Raw genomic sequence first — 19429 nt, forward strand, 5'->3', positions numbered from 1 at the left:
GAACGATAAATGGGACACGGCGTTGGCGAATGGCCCACTTCGTACCGTGATTTCTCAACCGACAGTCATTGTAGAACGTGTTGTCGTGTGCCACAGGACACGTGTATAGCTAAGAATGCCAGGCCGCCGTCAACGGAGGCATTTCCAGCAGACAGACGACTTTACGAGGGGTATGGTGATCGGGCTGAGAAGGGCAGGTTGGTCGCTTCGTCAAATCGCAGCCGATACCCATAGGGATGTGTCCACGGTGCAGCGCCTGTGGCGAAGATGGTTGGCGCAGGGACATGTGGCACGTGCGAGGGGTCCAGACGCAGTCCGAGTGACGTCAGCACTCGAGGATCGGCGCATCCGCCGCCAAGCGGTGGCAGCCCCGCACGCCACGTCAACCGCCATTCTTCAGCATGTGCAAGACACCCTGGCTGTTCCAATATCGACCAGAACAATTTCCCGTCGATTGGTTGAAGGAGGCCTGCACTCTCGGCGACCGCTCAGAAGACTACCATTGACTCCACAGCATAGACGTGCACGCCTGGCATGGTGCCGGGCTAGAACGACTTGGATGAGGGAATGGCGGAACGTCGTGTTCTCCGATGAGTCACGCTTCTGTTCTGTCAGTGATAGTCACCGCAGACGAGTGTGGCGTCGGCGTGGAGAAAGGTCAAATCCGGCAGTAACTGTGGAGCGCCCTACCGCTAGACAACGCGGCATCATGGTTTGGGGCGCTATTGCGTATGATTCCACGTCACCTCTAGTGCGTATTCAAGGCACGTTAAATGCCCACCGCTACGTGCAGCATGTGCTGCGGCCGGTGGCACTCCCGTACCTTCAGGGGCTGCCCAATGCTCTGTTTCAGCAGGATAATGCCCGCCCACACACTGCTCGCATCTCCCAACAGGCTCTACGAGGTGTACAGATGCTTCCGTGGCCAGCGTACTCTCCGGATCTCTCACCAATCGAACACGTGTGGGATCTCATTGGACGCCGTTTGCAAACTCTGCCCCAGCCTCGTACGGACGACCAACTGTGGCAAATGGTTGACAGAGAATGGAGAACCATCCCTCAGGACACCATCCGCACTCTTATTGACTCTGTAACTCGACGTGTTTCTGCGAGCATCGCCGCTCGCGGTGGTCCTACATCCTACTGAGTCGATGCCGTGCGCATTGTGTAACCTGCATATCGGTTTGAAATGAACATCAATTATTCGTCCGTGCCGTCTCTGTTTTTTCCCCAACTTTCATCCCTTTCGAACCACTCCTTCTTGGTGTTGCATTTGCTCTGTCAGTCAGTGTATATTTCATCAGCTGCTCCGTAAATAGCTATGTGTTTCAGCAACAATTCTGACAAGAAACGCACTGTTCTACTAGCTTCTTTACTCACACAACAGATGTTCTAGTATGGACAATATTTATGAAACGGACTGTCATTCGATATTATCATTTTTGTTGATTAAATTTGTAATTCAAAATCAGAACAGATATGCCTTATTAATGGAAAGTAAAATATAACATTTGAAAATGAATCAGTAATGTACAGTTGCTGAGCAAAGAATTAAGGGCGAATGTTAGGTTCTTGTGAGATCTCCGAATCCTGTGCCTACTAAATTTTTGTTTACCTCAAAAGATACAGCTACGAAAAGGTGAATGACTGCTCATACGAGCGGAAGAATTTAAATTCACTGAAATGTTATGTGGGCTCCTTTTTACTTCCTTAGAAATATTGCATATCATTCTAAAGTAATTAGTAACAAACTATTCACCCATCGCAAAGTGCATACAATACTATGATTTATTTTTAAAAAGAGGTAAAACCAGGTTTCAGCACAGAAGTGAACTACTATGTTAATCTTATAAAGGTATTTTAATCAATGATCAATGGATTACAGCAAATTCAGTAGCGTCAGTTCATAATAGAAAACAACCTGTCTCAGAACTAGGCAAAGACAGTACATTTAAAATGTTCTCCTACCTGATCGCGGACTGCTCTTAGGGCTAGCCTTCTGAGGGCTCTTGACTGTGGAGTCTTCTTCTCTCTGGCGAGGTATCACTGGTTCAAGCTTTTCTCGAGTTGGTGAAGGTAACAATGCGCCATCAGCTATCAACAAACACATTTTGGAATTATATTACAAACTTCTTTAAGTTAATACCTGCTAGTTGCTGTAAGAAATCAAACATATAGACATAACATATTGAACTTAGTGCAGAACCCAGGGTGAATCTGTGTGCGAGTTTATTTCTGCTCGAGGGTGGTGCCATCTGCCGTAAAGGCGTCTGACTTACTTCTCCGTTGTCTGGTAGTTCGATAAAGAATTTTCTTTCTTGTAAGACGTGTTTTTGCCGGCTTATTTTGTTTTGAAGAATTTCAGCGTTCGTGATCTTATTTTGCATCACATTAATCGAACCTACAAAGAGCGAAGCCGGGTTGAGTGGTTCAGCCGATTGAGACGCTGGCTCAGTCGGATGGTATTTGAAGGTGTTCCAATACTCCAGCCTCGCGTCGGTAGATTTATTTGCATGTAAAATAACTCCTGCGGTACTAAATTCCGGCACCTCGGCGTCTCCAAAATCCGTAAAAGTAGTAAATGGAACGTAAAGCCAATAACATTATTATTACAAAGAGTGGATATTTTGTGTGTTGGATGTGTTTGTAAGTATCAAAACAAAGTATTGGTTTTAAACTATTAAATGTAGGTGTTCGAAGTTTCTTGCTGAATGATCTTGGAAAGACCAAGTCTCAATTTCAGATGATCTAGCCTTTCGCCTTTACTCACGCTAGTGCTGCAACTTTGAAAAATGTCATGTCCGGATTCCAGAAATAATATATCAGTTTATTTAACACTAGTGCATTCAATGAAGAAGGGTTTGCACCTTCGTATGAACTGCAACTGCAGGTGATGAAGAACGAGGATTCAAGAAGTCCAAAACAACTGATGAGTCATAATCTGGACCCTCAGGCCCACAACAGTCATCTTCCTCAGTCGGATGGTATTTGAAGGTGTTCAAATACTCCAGCCTCGCGTCGGTAGATTTATTTGCATGTAAAATAACTCCTGCGGTACTAAATTCCGGCACCTCGGCACAAAACAAGAAAAATAAAATGAATGAAAACTTACCATAAACAGTGCAGGTGATGACAAACCGTGGAACGTGGTTACTGTATTAAAACTTGATTAACTACTCCAAGAACAACACAATACCATTTAAATAAATAACGAAATTTAATTTATGAAAATAATTAAGTAGAATTTAAAACTGAACATCCTCAGAACAAACTTTTTTTTAAAGAGTCAATTAGCAAGAGGAGAAACTGCTGCCTAAATTGCTTCCCCATACTAAAAAATAACTTATAGATACAGGGCGGATAACAGACAAAGTAAATAAAAAATTGTTCTGTTCAAGTATCAAGAAAACAGATCAGAAGCAAAATCGAAAATGTCCAAGTTGTTCGAAAACGTTTAAGGAAAAGCTTGGTAAATAACGGATCGGGAATCCACCAACAGTCCTAAATGCAGATCATTGATTTATTGATTTATTTATTTATTTATTTATTGAAGATGCGGAGATACTAAGATTGAAATGGGCGATAAGGAGTCGACGTGGTTTCTGTGCAATGAACCATGCTTCTAAGAAAAGGGTGGACAGTTGAGTTAGCTGCTTGAAGTGCCACGGATGGGCCCATTAACGCTGCACGGAATGGAAGAATGATGAGAACTGGGCGTGTATAACTCTGTTCCATGTAGAAATAAAGATACCACCCGGTTATACCCCATTGACTACCCCGTTCTACCCCAGGGTATGGGGCACAACCGTATTTTGCAACGTTCATTAATATTGGCAATTCCAAAGTTCATTTAGACATGTTTTCTAACAAACGTAATTTAGAACGGCTGAATACTGATTATTTTTCCTTCGCTTCCCGGTCCTACACCTACTAGTGTACGGTTTAACTCCACAAATACGCATACTGAATTAACTAAAATTTTAACGGTTTTAGCATAGATCATAACAACATTCCTTAATTACTTTTACCTAAGAAACTACCACTATTCGACATTGCAAATTCATAATGATTTTCCATTTTGTCCTGATAATACGAAATCTCCGTATATCACACCAAGAACAAACCCGTTAATTGCGAACTTTGAACGATAAATGTAACTACGTCATACACTATCGTAATTTGAAACTGTGTTTACAAAACGGACTGAAAGTTACTAGAATTCATCGAGTTCTTGAATTTGATCAGTCACCGTGGTTAAGGTCCTACGTTGATCTCAATACTACGTTGAGAATGCAGTCAACATGCAAATTTTTGATAGGATTCTACAAACTGATGGTAAACTCACTTTATGGAAAAAAATAGAAAATGTTGATAAAGTAGGAGACGTGAAGATAATGACAAAAATGGGAAAATATTGGTAAGATATGTGGTGCTAACAGCTTAATAAGTGAACCTAGTCGTTCAATTACTATGGCCTACACTCAAAATATATCCGAGTTAAAAATTCCTATTCACTTCGATGTGACAAATGAATATGATGTTTAAAATGTTTACTTAGCTCTCATCTTCTTGATAAACAAGAATTAATTTTTTGATAGAGGGAAATTTTGCAATGTTTGTAATTTTTTTCATAAATGAAGGTTGTCAAAACTGGGTATTGTACCAGGAAGGCCTAGGTCCTGGTCCATATTAATTGAAAGAAATGTTATTTCCAGCATTAAAGATCCGACCGACGTACGAACATCCATGTAAAGAATGTTCCAGTACGTGCCAGACTCTACGAGTATGCTAGGCGGAGTCAAGTGACGTCACCTGTCGCTCGAAGCTCACCTCCCCTAGAGACATTTCTCGAAAGAATTTTTCTTTTAACAGCTTTTTAACACCTTAACCAATTTCAACGGGACAAACGCTGAATTATAGCAAACATCATAAAAGTTAATCCCTGTAAATTTCAAATTAATTCATCAAACGGTTGTTGAGTTATAACAATTTAAAGTCTCAACGAAATTACGTAATTACGGTCACATGGCCGAGAGAGAGCTGCCACCCCTCCCTGCGCTGGTATCTATATATGTCAAGGCCAGATAGCCCGCAAACGAGTGCAGTACAGTACAGTACCGTACAAGGACAAGCAGACAACTGTGTGAGTGAGATAGTGAAGAGACCGGCCCGCGTACAGTATGTTCGCGCAGTCACGGTAGAGGTACTTTCGTCGTATCTCCAGAACGCGAAATTCTATCGCCGATAAAGGACGTCGCACTGCAGTTAGTATGTCGCGTCGCGATTACAATATAATCCTAAAAAGACATTTAAGACTGTAACACGAGTGAACTTATTGGAGTACAAATATTAACTATTTCATTACGTGTGGACTTAGGCAACGTCAAGTAACATTAAACTTCTACAGAGCCTAATACTTAAGAATCACCAGAACTTATTTTTTTTCTTCTCGAGTATTGCATTATATTTTGAATGAAAAAGTAAGAACTTTTCTGAGTTAATATAACAGGATTAGCAGAAAATCTAACTTAATGACTGTGTTCACAGACTGTGCTTATCGACTTGCTTTCTTTTTTTTTTTTCTTCAAGTGTGAACTGTGTGATTAAGAACGTTTCAATAACGACTGTAAATAGTATTTAGTACAGAAAGGACTGTGATTCTTCATACGCCATCAATAGTGTTCAACAGTGTAAGTGATAACCAGTCGCACTAAATGAATTTTCGTGTGCGAAACTCAACAGTTCCAGCTGTCATCACCTCATCGGGAACGTCAACATCGCCGATCCTGATTCTACATGGAACATTCCAGATGTCCATCTTTCGACATTTGGTAACAACAGTTCTTGTCATAAGTGAGTAACAAACTGACTAAACTTTTTCATTTATTTTGAACAGTGAAACTTCAGTGTCGCGTGTGAACAATTTCCATAATTTCTCAAAAGTGATAAATTTAATTTCAATTTCATTTCTCGTAGAAAGACTGTAGGATTTCAAGTGTGCTGTATAACGAGATTGACGAACTGAGAACTGAAAACTTTTAATAATTTCTCATATCCATTTACCATTATAAAAGTGTGCTTAGGTTTAAAAAGACTTTAGGTGGAAATTCACACATATGAAAGACTTTGAAACCAATGATATTTATGCCATTTTTTTTTCAAGAAGATTATTTTCAACATTTAATTTCAATATAAATTTTGAGTCAACAATCATACCGCAGGGTGAGAAATTAATAAATTGTTTAAAAACAATTATTTACCATCTATTATTCGCTCTGCGAGACTATCCTTCTCTGTATCGGCTCCAAAACCCAGTTCCACTCCCTGAGGTCCTACTCATGCCCTTTGCCCACAACTTTTCCTGGTACAGTATGCCATACATATGTTGTTTTCTTTCTGGACAAGCCATTTTGATTATATAAATGTCCATTGCTGTGCTCATAGAACCTATGTGTTCTTAATTCTCTGTAACTTTCTGTGTATGAAGTTTAATTTTCACAGGTAAATAAGAAATCAAGTGCAAACCATTGATTTATCTTCTTGGGTGAAAAATACATAATCATAATCTGAATTTTCTTAACCAACTTCATTTTGTTTATATTTCAGATTAATTCTACTTCAAGATGTCACGTAAATGTGTTAACAGTGTGAATAACTTTTGCTATGTGTGCGGTGAAGTGACTTTTGCTTCTCAAAGATGTGAATTGACTCCAGGCACCGTAATACCATTACTTTGACTGTAAAATAGATGAGGATAACTCTTGAGCACCAAATATTTGCTGTATTGCATGTGCAGTAAACCTCCGTTTTTCGTTAAAGAGAACAGTGAAGTCAATGCCATTCGCAGTTCCCGTGACATGGCGAGAACCTGCAGATCATGTCAGTGATTGTTATTTCTGTACGGTACCTCCTCATAAACATGGAATGTCAAGAAAGAAAAACGGACCATCACTTATCCAACTTCGACATCGGCTACACGACTGGTACCACATGGAGCATTATGTCCTAGATCCTGATGAAGACATGGAGGGAGAATACGAACAACAGCCTGAGCCTTTACAGCAAGGCCCAGATTATACACCAGAATCGATATCGCCCAATAGGCCAAATAAAATTAATAAAGAAGAACTTAATGATTTAATTCGTGATCTGGAGTTACCAAAAAGCAAGGCCGAACTTCTTGCTTCAGGCTTCAGCAGTGGAATCTCCTGGAGAAAAGTGTGGAAGTGTGTGCTGTACATACACACCGAGAAAGAGACTTAAAGCCATTCTTTGAAATGTTAAACAACATTGTTGCCTGTAATGACGTAAATGGTCTGATGGCATCTTTGAGATTCGAGCATAATCCCAAACACTTGAGACTTTTTATTGACTCTTATAAGTCAAGCTTGAAAGCTGTTTTGCTACACAACGGAAGCGCACTACCATCTGTTCTTACAGGTCACGCTCTACATATGAAGGAGAGCTAAAGAAATGTACAATTGGTTCTGAAGAAAATAAATTATGAAGTCTATCAATGGCAGATATGTGGCGATCTGAAGGTTATTGCTGTCATACTCGGAATGCAGTTAGGATATACAAAGTATTGCTGCTTCCTTTGCAAGTGGGATAGTCGCGACAGTAAATTACACTGCGTACAAAGAAACTGGCTTGAAAGGAAAATAATGGAACCTGGGAAAAAGAATATACAGTACACTCCGTTAGTTTTCCGTGATAAAACCTTATTGCCACCTTTACATATAAAACTCGGACTTATGAAGAAATTAGTGAAAGCGATGAATCGATAAGCAGAAGCTTTCAAGTATTTATAGACAAAATTCCTACACCTCAGTGATGCGAAGATCAAAGATACAATCTTCTGAGGACATACCAAAAGCTTGTTTGTAATTTGTTGCACAAAATAATCCTTTTGGACTCGACTTATTTCCAAGCAACTGTGGCGCTGTGAATGACGACCACTGGGAGCGCGTCCATCAAGACATTTAAGCAGTGGAAAGAAGGTATCAGGGAAAGTGGAACTCGTCTATGCTTGCAGACTATTGTTGGAATGTCATGAGAGATGAAGATTACAAACGAAAAAAACAAAACAGAAATACTCAGAGTGAATACATAGGAAGAAGTTCCATACATACTGTGCATGCACTGTACTAACCAAAATTTTCTGGCGTCATATTCTTGTTCTTCGAATTCAAATTGTTTGCAATTGACTACGTTTTTCATGATAGAGACAATGTTTTTTGTAGACCAGTGTTATTCACGAAACCTTGGTTATCATACAAATGAATCGATTGCAAGTGACCTATGGAAAATCAATCCATACAGGCCTTGCAGTTGTCGAATTATCGAAAACGCTTATGTATGATTTTCACTAAGAAACCGTATGCTGATAATATAAATTATTTAGTAACAAAATTAATTAGTAAGAAATGTCCACTAGCCCACTCTAACGTAATGTAGTGGGAGTAACATAAATTCTAGGGGTTCTAATGGGCCGAAACCCTAATGTTTATGCAAACCTCATAGCATTGCCGTCGTGCGGTAGACTCTACTTATTCAGTAAGTTTGTATTCTAACCTATTACTGCATAAACATCCGGGCCCTAAAACTCGACAGATACGCTAGCCTGGGATCATAGTCGTATTACACACTGTTACTTTATGTAATGCACATTCTACGACACTACACATCAAGAAATACTAAAATAAATGATTTAAATGTATTTTAAAAACATTTCAAATGAAGTTTTATAAAAAAAACCTATTGTACATACTACTAAAGCGAATATGGAATTTCACGGAGTTGTAAGGATTTCTATGCGAACATTAAAAAATACATTCGTAATTATTTTAATTTTTTAATCTTTCGTAACGAACTCTTTACGTATTACTCGCAATATACCTAACATGAAATCAGACAACACTTCTCCTCCTCACCCTAAATTCGGTGAAAAATGGCTGAAAACACGTAAAATCAGATATTACAGTAATTATCATTTTCACCACTGCTCACTTGTTCCTTGTAAAAGAAAGCTGCTCTTTCATAAAAATGGTTGGACTTACGACGGAAATGCATATAACCTTTCTTGTAGAGCTTGACATTTTAAGCCCACAACATGCGCTTCATTTTTTCGATTGGAGCCATCATTTTCGAGATATTGTAGTTATTTCACCGTGGATCGCAACTAGAAACATAGCTAAGTTTTTCTCACAAACTCTCAGAGATACGAGGAAAATAAATGCATATAAACTTCCTTGTAGACACCGCCGTTTTAGAGATATTTTAGTTGATGTACAGTAGGACAAAAATAGCTCAAATTTGAAGTAGGTCCCAATAAAATCTCCCACTACTTAGAAACGGTTAAATGCATCAAAATGAAAACTATTGCATGCGAGACTATCGGTCTCAAGCTATATCCATACCAAATTTCAGATCGATCTCTTCAGTAGTTTTCAAGTTAAATTCGGAACAAGAAACAAACAGGCGCAATCCAACCTTGTTCGTGGTATATAGCCAGGGGCGTAACCAAGGGGTGAGGGGGTGAGGTTACTGGGAGTAAGAACACCCCCCCCCCATGGAAATTTTACAAAAGAAAAGCAGAAACTGACAGAAAAACAAGTGAAAGTCGATTCAATGGTTTGGTTCTCTTGAACCTTCAAAGATATATAATTGTAAAACCAACAGATCTCTTTAATCTATTTTCTAAGAAGCCTCGAAAGTTGGATTTTATGTTGTAATCTGTCATACCATTCGACTTAAATTTATTCACCCTAACATATTGTTCTTGTTCTATATTTTAATGTAAGATGTTGTAGTGTACCGGTACTGCAATCTGAATATCAATATAATGTATCAGTGTCCTTATGATGCATGCGCGCATTACTCAGGTGTAGAGACTGTGATCCTGAGTGGGAATTATGGAATATGCTGGAAGAGAAAGTGAGTTTGAGGGAGATAATTAGGATTTCAACGAAGGGTCGTGAGAAACAGAGAATGGAGGAGAAAGTAAGTTCTGAAGGCGTCGGGGAAATTGAGGGAGACTCGGAGGGGAGGGGTTCTCTTGAGGTGGGTAGGTTGAGGTTTCGATCATGGTACGGTTTCCCTCGACCATACAGGATATTGTAAACAGGAAAGAGAGAGGAACAGATCAGGAGAATGTTTGGAAGACAGATGGGCTAATGTTCTGAGAGGAAGAAAAATGAGGGGTAATGGTTTTCCTCAGGGAGAGAGTTCAGGAGAGGTGTCGGTGAGGAATCTATGAGTCATTGCAGGTAGAAGAGCAGAGGGGAGATGGGAAACAGGGAAGTGATACAGATGAGGGGCGCGGTAATAGGGAAGGGAACGGTAGGAAAGGGGAAACGTAGAGTAGAGGATAGGAAGAGGAATGTGGAGCAGGATCGTGAGACACAGAGAATGGATGACGAAGTAGGGTCTGCAGGCGTCAGCGAAATTAAGGGAGAGCAGGAGAGGATGAGATCTCTTGAGGTGGGTGAGGTTGTGGCATTGGTCATGGGTGACTCTACTGTTAGGCATGTCGGGAAAGTATGTGGAAGAAAGGGGCCAGGGTAGAGTGTTATCCAGGAATTAGATTAAGGCAGATGTGGAGGAAAATAGAAGGGAAGGAGGAGGGTAAGGAGAAGGTTGTAATTTTCCATGTTGGTACCAAAAAAGTAACGCAAGAAGGACTAAGGTATTGACACAGCTCGGGATGTATGGGATCTCGTTATAACAGCGCGGGAGAAGTTTGTGGAAGAGGGGAATGTCGTCAGTGGGGTACAGTGTAGGAGGGATGCTGATTGGAGGGTTATCGGGCATTTAAATAAGACCATGGAGTTGATATATGGGAAACTGGGAGTGAGATTTGTAGATCCTAATGGGTGGGTAGGAGGTAGGGATCTACGCTCAGATGGCCTTCATTTGAACTGCAATAGTACCTATAAATCAGGGAGTTTGTTTAGAAGAGTTATACGAAGGTGCATTCAGGGAAACGGGGAGTACTATGGAGTACAGGATGCTGGAAGGCAAGTGAGGATAACATTAAGTTGTCAGTGTTAAACTGTAGAAGTAATTTAAAGAAACGAATAGCACTGAGTAATTTACAAGAGATTGTAATAGAAGTTGAATCATGGTGGAGAAGTGATATTATGGAAGCGAAAATTTTCTCACGGAACTGGAGTGATTATCGTAGACAAAGGATTGGAACTGTAGGAGAGGAAAGAAACATTTGTAAAGTACGAAAAAGTTACGGATGAACAACACGAAATTTTTGTTGTAAGGATCGTCTCTAAACATAGTAGGCAAATTGATATTTTTGGGTTGTACAGACCTGGCAAGAGTGACACTGTCGCTGATGCGGAATTATTTGATAAGATAATCAGTCATGTGGGGAAGGACACAGAAAGGAATGCTATTGTGGCCAAATGTTAACTGGGTAGGGCAATGCCCAGGTGGCCTCACCTGCTATTCTGAACAGGGGCCTTGGGGGGGGGGATAGACAAGGAAGCGGCCGTGGTATTAAGTTATGTACCATCCCGGCATTTGCTTGGAGGGGAAGTGGGAAACCACGGAAAACTACTTCCAGGATGGCTGAGGAGGGAATCGAACCCACCTCTACTCAGTTGACCTCCCGAAGCTGAGTGGACCCCGTTCCAGCCCTCGTACCACTTTTCGAATTTCGTGGCAGAGCCGGGAATTGAACCAGGGCCTCCGGGGGTGGGAGCTAATCACACTAACCACTAGACCACAGAGGCGAACACACGGTCGAGGTAATACTTGATTACTGTAAATTGAATTCTATTCTGTATTTTTACGAGACGAAATTTTCGCTGACTAGAAACAGTTTAGCTTGAGTAGATTGATGAAAAGTTACTTCACTGGATAGTTCACGGTGATACGTGTTTGGAACGTTGAGATGAAAGGCCATTTGGAGCCTCACGCTTGAGTTATGCCGTGGATATCATGATGGTAGTGATTTCAGTGATATTACGTAAAATTAAACGAGAGTTTGTTTTTATTTAGCGAACTTCACTGCAGGTGTTGAGATTGTAATGAGGAATAGCTTAAGCTATGCGGACATGTTGTTTAATTTCGATTTCACGCTTTATTGTAAGAAATGGACACAGTTATATTTCCAGGTTCGAGTTCATTCTGTGGCGAGTTTCATTTCATTGTGCTAGACAGCTAGAGTTTCAACGAGGATTATATTTTAATGTTCGGGATTGTGATTTAAGTTTCGATTTCGCTTGGCAGTAAATGATGTGCAGATATCATAACGTTGGCTCAATGATAGATTTAGGATGCAGCGCGTATTGTATTATTTAAGGGTGAGTAGACACTGTGGGCTAAACGACAGGATTAGGTCGTCGTCTGTATATAGTCAAGTCATAGGTTAGTCATTTTTGCGAATCGACTTGAACGATGGTAGTGTTTGCAGTAGTGGATACGAATGTGAAGAGTATTAGCAGGTACTATTCAGGCCATGTTTCGGCATAATTCTTACTAGCCAGAGGGTGCTCCCACGATAGGGTTGCATCAGTAGTGGCATGAATGTAAGGGTTGTCCCACGTGGAAACTCAGCTAATGGAGACTGATCATTACTGCTTAGCCGAACATGTTCAAGTTCGATGAACTTTTGTTTTTCTATTTTTCTTTTCTTTACTTTTAGATTTATTGTTCGGATGTCCGGTATCATATGATAGTGCCGTGTGTTGACACTTAGTTGTTTTATGTAGGATTTACTCTACGAATACGGTTTCGATTCGTTAGCTGTTAATATATATTTTATTTTCATTTTTCGTTATTCACTTTATTTTAGGTGAAACGTTGATCTGCCGATCACTTGTAGTTTAGTTTAATGGGACAAGTGTAGGTAGACAGATTTGTAAGGGAAGTCGTAGTTATAGAAAATTGGAAAAATTTCCTTTTATTTGTTTGGATGTAGACTTGTATCTTAACAAACTTAACGACATAATTATGTTATGATCTGAAAGTTGGATTAGGAAGAACATTTTCATGTGACATCACTTTTCTTTAACTTCAGTGTTTGGCATTTCTTCTAAATGCATAATGAATAAATGTTTCCTGCATTTAGCAGTTTTGTTCCTTCGGGACGACGTAACGTAAGATCCCCTCGGATCAAGTGTTGTTGGTTCCTTCTGAGCATCTCTTTGGGGTGGTGCATGTTTCAGAACCGGGATTCTTCTGTAACTTAAGGGTGTCACGAGATGGCAATACATTGTGGAAATATAAATTTTGATTGTAACAATTGCTGTTATCTTGTAATGAGCACCATGCTTTCTAGTAATATTTCACAACTTATCCAAAGCAACTGATAGTCGATTGGGTTCGATTAAGGGTCCATTTGGGTGATGTTCCAATATCCGTTAGGAAGGTAGACTGGTGGATAACATTCATTTATAATGTAAATCTGGAATTCTGCTTGTTGAAGGTCAGATTTTCCACGGATCGTGTGGGTTAACTCTCAGTTATCGTTTGGATCAATGGTGCCCGATTTTCAGGTTTTATTCTCGTTTTTGGGTTTTTGCTGTCCACGAATGTTATCATACTTTTTCAGTCTCTGAAATATAATGTTAAACAATAATAAAAAGATAACACTAACGTTATGTATTGTGACTGTGTTAAAATGTTGTAAAATTATTAAGTGATTTTCCTGTCCAATTGAATATATTTTTATCATGATTTAATTTGAATAAATATTTTATAGTAAGCACATTTTTGCTCCTGATTTAAAGTAGTTAGGCTCTCTTCTGAACCCCACCATTCAGTCAATGTAGTGACAGAAAAAAATTCCACTACGACCCCAAGATCCAAGAGTTCGATATTGCTCTATTGAAGCAGCTTAGGCCTACGACCAACGATGGAACGGTAAGTTCAAGGGTTCAGTATCCTCCGACCCAATATCTCACGCTCCAGGACACTGCCCTTGAGGCAGTAGAGGTGGGATCCCTCGCTGAGTCCCAGGGAAAACCAACCCTGAAGGGTAAACAGTTTTCGAAAGAAGTACAGTACTACCAATGTATAAAGTCTGAACAAAATCGGTGGTACGGACATCGTGACCTCCCCTTGTGAGTTGGAGGCGGCGATTAACACGATTCAACCAAGGAAGCAGACATTGATCACGCTATCAATGTTACTAGGATTAGTGGAATGCTAGTGAATTCTAAAAAGCCGGGCTGAATGGCTCAGACGGTTGAGGCGCTGGTCTTCTGACCGCAACTTGGCGGGTTCGTTCCTAGCTCAGTCCAGTCGTATTTGAAGGTGCTCAAATACGTCAGGCTCGTACCGGTAGATTTATTGGAACGTAAAAGAACTGCGGTACAAAATTCCGGCAACTCGGCGCCTCTGAAAACCGTAAAATAGTTAGTGGGACGTAAAGCAAAATAACATTATTATTATTATTATTATTATTAGACTTATAAAGAATCAGTTTGGAAGCTATCAAAGTTTGGATCTAACTATAGAAACATGAAAATATATAATTGAATTTCACCGGGCTAGTTGACCGTGCGGTTAGGGTCGCGCAGCTGTGAGCTTGCATCCGGGAGATAGTAGGTTCGAACACCACTGTCGGCAGCCCTGAAGATGGTTTTCCGTGGTTTCCCATTTTGACACCAAGAAAATGCTGGGGCTGTAACTTAATTGAGGCCACGGCTGCTTCCTTCCCACTCCTAAGCATTTCCTATCCCATTGTCGCCATAAGACCTATCTGTGTCGATTGCGACGTAAACCAAATTGTAAAAGAGAAAAAAATGTGTAGAAACATGGATAAAGACGTTTCCAAAGATACCGATTAAGTCTTCCGCCTTATTTTCTAGTTTCATGCCACACACTGTTTAATGACATCCCACAGACATCCTAGTCTAGAGTAGCCTGAAGGTCTCATTCCATAAATTGTGGAAGATTGTTGCTCCTAAATGGACGAGGTAAATGAAATGAAATATCGTATGGCTTTTAGTGCCGGGATATCCCAGGACCGGTTCGGCTCGCCAGGTGCAGGTCTTTCTATTTGACTCCCGTAGGCGACCTGCGCGTCGTGATGAGGATGAAATGATGATGAAGACAACACATACACCCAGCCCCTGTGCCATTGGAATTAACCAATTAAGGTTCAAATCCCCGACCCGGCCTGGAATCGAAACCGGGACCCACTGAACCGAAGGTCAGTACGCTGACCGTTCAGCCAACGAGTCGGACAATGGATGCGGTAACCCACCGCTATGGAAAACGAAATGTGTTGATGTGTATGTGTGCATCAGGACCACATCAAGAGTACTGGATAAGCTAGAATCCACCGGTACCGGCTAAGCACCGAATGAGCCCAGTTGAAACGGGCATGGTCCATGTGAGATCTTAAAGCACGTGCGTGCAGTTCAAATCCTCACTAGGAATATTTTCGCGTTTTTTACATGTTGTCTCTCCTAATGCCATGGAGTTAGTTAGTTATTTGGGTAAAGGTAAGGCTATCAGGCCTTCTTTTCCATTCCTACAGAAACACAATACAACTTCAAAATATAATTAAGTTAATAATTATATTGTCTCACTGATGCTTATTTCGTAACTGGATGCTCATGTAACCCCGGGAAAGGTCTTTTAATGAGCAGGGTTGGACGAGGATAGAATGTTCACGTTATTTGAATCCGGGTAACTGGGCACCACTTTTCTAGAGGAGTAAGTGTTCGAACAGGTGGACTTCATAATTAATACAAATCCAAGCACGCCGTTGAACTGACATTCGCGCTCACTAGTGCATGGTAAGTGTTACGGTTCTGCAAGCTGCCGTAATAATAATAATAATAATAATAATAGTAATAGTCCGCCTCTGTGGTGTAGTGGTTAGTGTGATTAGCTGCCACCCCCGGAGGCCCGGGTTCGATTCCCGGCTCTGCCACGAAATTTGTAAAGTGGTACGAGGGTTGGAATAGGGTCCACTCAGCCTCGGGAGGTCAACTGAGAAGAGGGGGTTTCGATTCCCGCCTCAGCCATCCTGGAAGTGGTTTTCAGTGGTTTCCCACTTCTCCTCCAGACAAGTGCCGGGATGGTACCTAACTTAAGGCCACGGCCGCTTCCTTCCCTCTTCCTTGTCTATCCCTTCCAAACTTCCCATCCCCCCCCCACAAGGCCCCTGTTCAGTATAGCAGGTGAGGCCGCCTGGGCGAGGTACTGGTCATACTCCCCAGTTGTATCCCCGACCCAGAGTCTGAAGCTCCAGGACACTGCCCTTGAGGCGGTAGAGGTGAATCCCTCGCTGAGTCCGAGGGAAAACCGACCCTGGAGGATAAACAGATTACGAACGAATAACAATGTCCGCCTCTGTCGTGTAGTGGTTAGCGTTATTAGCTGCCACCCCCATAGGCCCGGGTTCGATTCCCGGTTCTGCCACGAAATTTGAACAGTGGTGCGAGGGCTGGAATGGGGTCCACTCAGCCTCGGAAGGTCAACTAGTAGAGGTGGGTTCGATTTCCACCTCATCCATCCTGGAAGTGGTTTTCCGTGGTTTACCCACTTCTCCTCCAGGTAAATGCTAGGATGGTACGGTACCTAACTTAAGACCATGGCCGCTTCCTTCCCTCTTCCCTTTCTATCCCTTCCAATCTTCGTATCCTCCCATAAGGCCACTGTCCAGCATTGCAGGTGAGGCCGACTGGGAGAGGTACTGGTCCTCCTCCCCAGTTTTATCCCCAGACCCGATGTCTGACGCTCCAGGACACTGCCCTTGAGGCGGTGGACGTAGGATCCCTCGCTGAGTCCGAGGGAAAAACCAAGCCTGGAGGCTAAACAGATTAAAAAGTCATTCGACCGGGTCAGGAATGGAATGAATAAAGCCCTAATCTAGCGGCGAGGATAGGAAATGTGCCGGCTGCCGAAGCCTGTCGCACTCCTCTGGGGCAATGATTAATGAAATGAAATGATATTGGAGAGTGTTGCTGGAATGAAAGATGACTGGGAAAACCGGAGAACTCGGAGAAAAACCGAAACAGATTAAAATAATAATAATAATAATAATAATAATAATAATAATAATAATAATAATAATAATAATAATGTGATTGGTTGTACTACCTTAACGGTTTTTGGACGCGCCGAGGTGCCAGAATTTAGTCCAGCTGGAATTCATTAACATGAGGTACTCCGCCCGACTTAGTGAAATTTCGAAGGCTCTCGGGATATTGACCGATTGGCAGTAAATCGGGCAGTGTGGAGAGCCAGGTGACAATCTCTCGACCGGGGTGTGTAGCTACTGACATGCACGGAGGAACTCCGTCGTATTGCGGTTGGTTGGCGTCTATGTGGAAGTCTCTCGTAGTGCAGGCGTTATGCTTGTGCGTTCGCTGTTGCTTCACCGTAGATGACTGACGCCGGTAACACATTCTCTAGCAACAGCGGTAGTTGATCGCGGAGAAACTGTGCGTAGCGGGCTACTGTCAAATGGCTTTCAAAGAAATGTGGGTCACCCAGAACACCACACTAGATGTTTTCTCCCCATCGGGCCTGAAATGTTGGCCCCCTTACGCTGTGGGGATTATCAACACTCTAATAGTGCATGTTAAGACGATACACAGTGATACTGTTATGAAATTGTGACTCGTCTGAAAACAAGATATTCGACACGAACAGGCGATCATTTCCTACTTACTTCAGTGGATGCATGGAAATCCATACTGAACCCATGACCTTTGTGCCCTAAGAACATTATGCATAATGTAACAATTAAACTAAAAGTTGGATTCTTGATAGCATGGATTTGACACGTGACGAGGGGGTGATTACCTTCGGTCCCACGCTCTGGGGTACGTGACGTCAACCACACGTGTCGACGGCGGAAGAATCTCAAGTCATTTTTATGAACTATTTCAAAGCGCGTGTACATGGCGTGACCACGCCAAGTCAAAAAAATATAGTGCCTATCAAAGGAGGTCAATCATCTCACAAATCGAACCCGTAAAAATTTTAAACGTCCGTGAACACTACCTCCAGAAATGTAGCAAGCAGGTAGTCACTTTCAAAACTCTTGAAATTGCAGTTTAGGTAAGTCAGAAAATTTATAGAAATTTTCTTGGCGGCAAAGGGAGAGATCCGAAGAGAGGGGGTAACTGCTATAAATATGAAGGGACGCCATGACTAAGTCTCCTTCTCCGGCATTTGTGATACAAAGCGGACGAAAAATTGTTGAGCTGCTCTGCGAAATCAAACCAACGAAAGTAGACTGAGTTCAACTGCAGATTTTAGCCATTGCGGCTAAGTCTTGACTCCATGAGGAGATAGTTTTCTTGAGTGAAATAATTGTACCAGATAGGACGGTCAAAGTACTGAATAAATTCTAATGTGATTAAGTAATTCGTGTGCGGAAATAATTATAGTCCATCGTGTGCGTTCAAGCAAACAAGTGAAGGGTATTTTCTTTTTTTTATGCTTTATTCCAGGAAACCTGAAGAAATAATAATAAATTGTGAAGCCATGAATGTAAAAATGGCTAAATAAAATGCCAGGGTCACAGGTGAGCCCTATGACGAATACTGGCGTGACGACATGAGGTAGGTGACTTTCCATCTTACTACCTCTTATATCTTGTCTCGTGATTTCTTAAAGTGTATTTGAATGGGGATATACGATGCAGTGGTCACCCCTACTAAGTTTTGTAAATGTGAGAGTACGACTAAAAGAGTCATTTGTTTTATTTTCCACTTGGATAAAAGTTTGAAGTCTTGCGAGTGCCGTATAATGTTGTAAAAAGTTATTGCATAGGGTTCCGAAGTGATATCACGTCCAATGTAGATCGTCATCCGTGTGAGTGTACTGCCTATATTTTGTGATGTCAAATTAAGATGTTCATTCGACGTAAAATTCTTCTGTCTGCAATTTGACGTTAATAATAATAATCCATGGTCACTCGTTTTCAATCGAGTGGAAGCGCGCTGTCGGGTGAGAACCTAGGGTGATGAATTTGGTCACGGAGAGAAACGTTTTTTTTAATGCCCATTTTAAACTGTGTCTGACTGACAATAGAAGATCTAGTAGAATGTTTCATTCATTTCTCGTAAAAATCAAGTTATTAAATACGATATCATTTATGCGAAGTTATTCATGATTAATGCATTGTGCGATATTAGACGTCGGGATTTCTAGTGAGGATTTTATTCCAGTTCTTTGTCGATGATAATTGTGGAGCTGGGAAACATAGGTTAGTTTGTGAATCAGGTTGGACCTGTCATTGAAGCCGGGACACGGAAGCCCGAGGAATGTTTTATATGAGTTGAGATGAGATGTGCGAATCAGGTTAGAGTCCTGTCATTTGAAGCCGGGACATGATAGCCCGAGGAATATTTTATAATGTTGAGAATGGAAAGAAATTCATAGAAATCCATAGCGGTAATAATTGGCGACGCGTATAATTAGTGTGGGCATCTTGAAGCAT

General features: G+C 41.3%; 1 protein-coding gene across 10 annotated transcripts in view; it reads right to left on the minus strand.

Moving 5' to 3' along the window:
* The window catches only part of LOC136864291 (proteoglycan 4), a 975577-nt gene that overhangs the window by 272939 nt on the left and 683209 nt on the right, over positions 1-19429 (minus strand). For all 10 annotated transcript variants that reach the window (XM_067141070.2, XM_067141075.2, XM_067141072.2 and 7 more), the window contains one exon: positions 1969-2094. In XM_067141070.2, the coding sequence (XP_066997171.1) occupies positions 1969-2094 (126 nt within the window). The remainder of the gene's footprint in view (positions 1-1968; positions 2095-19429) is intronic.

The sequence above is a fragment of the Anabrus simplex genome, chromosome 2 (genome assembly GCF_040414725.1).
Source record: "Anabrus simplex isolate iqAnaSimp1 chromosome 2, ASM4041472v1, whole genome shotgun sequence".
In the NCBI taxonomy this organism is placed as follows: Eukaryota; Metazoa; Arthropoda; class Insecta; order Orthoptera; family Tettigoniidae; genus Anabrus; species Anabrus simplex.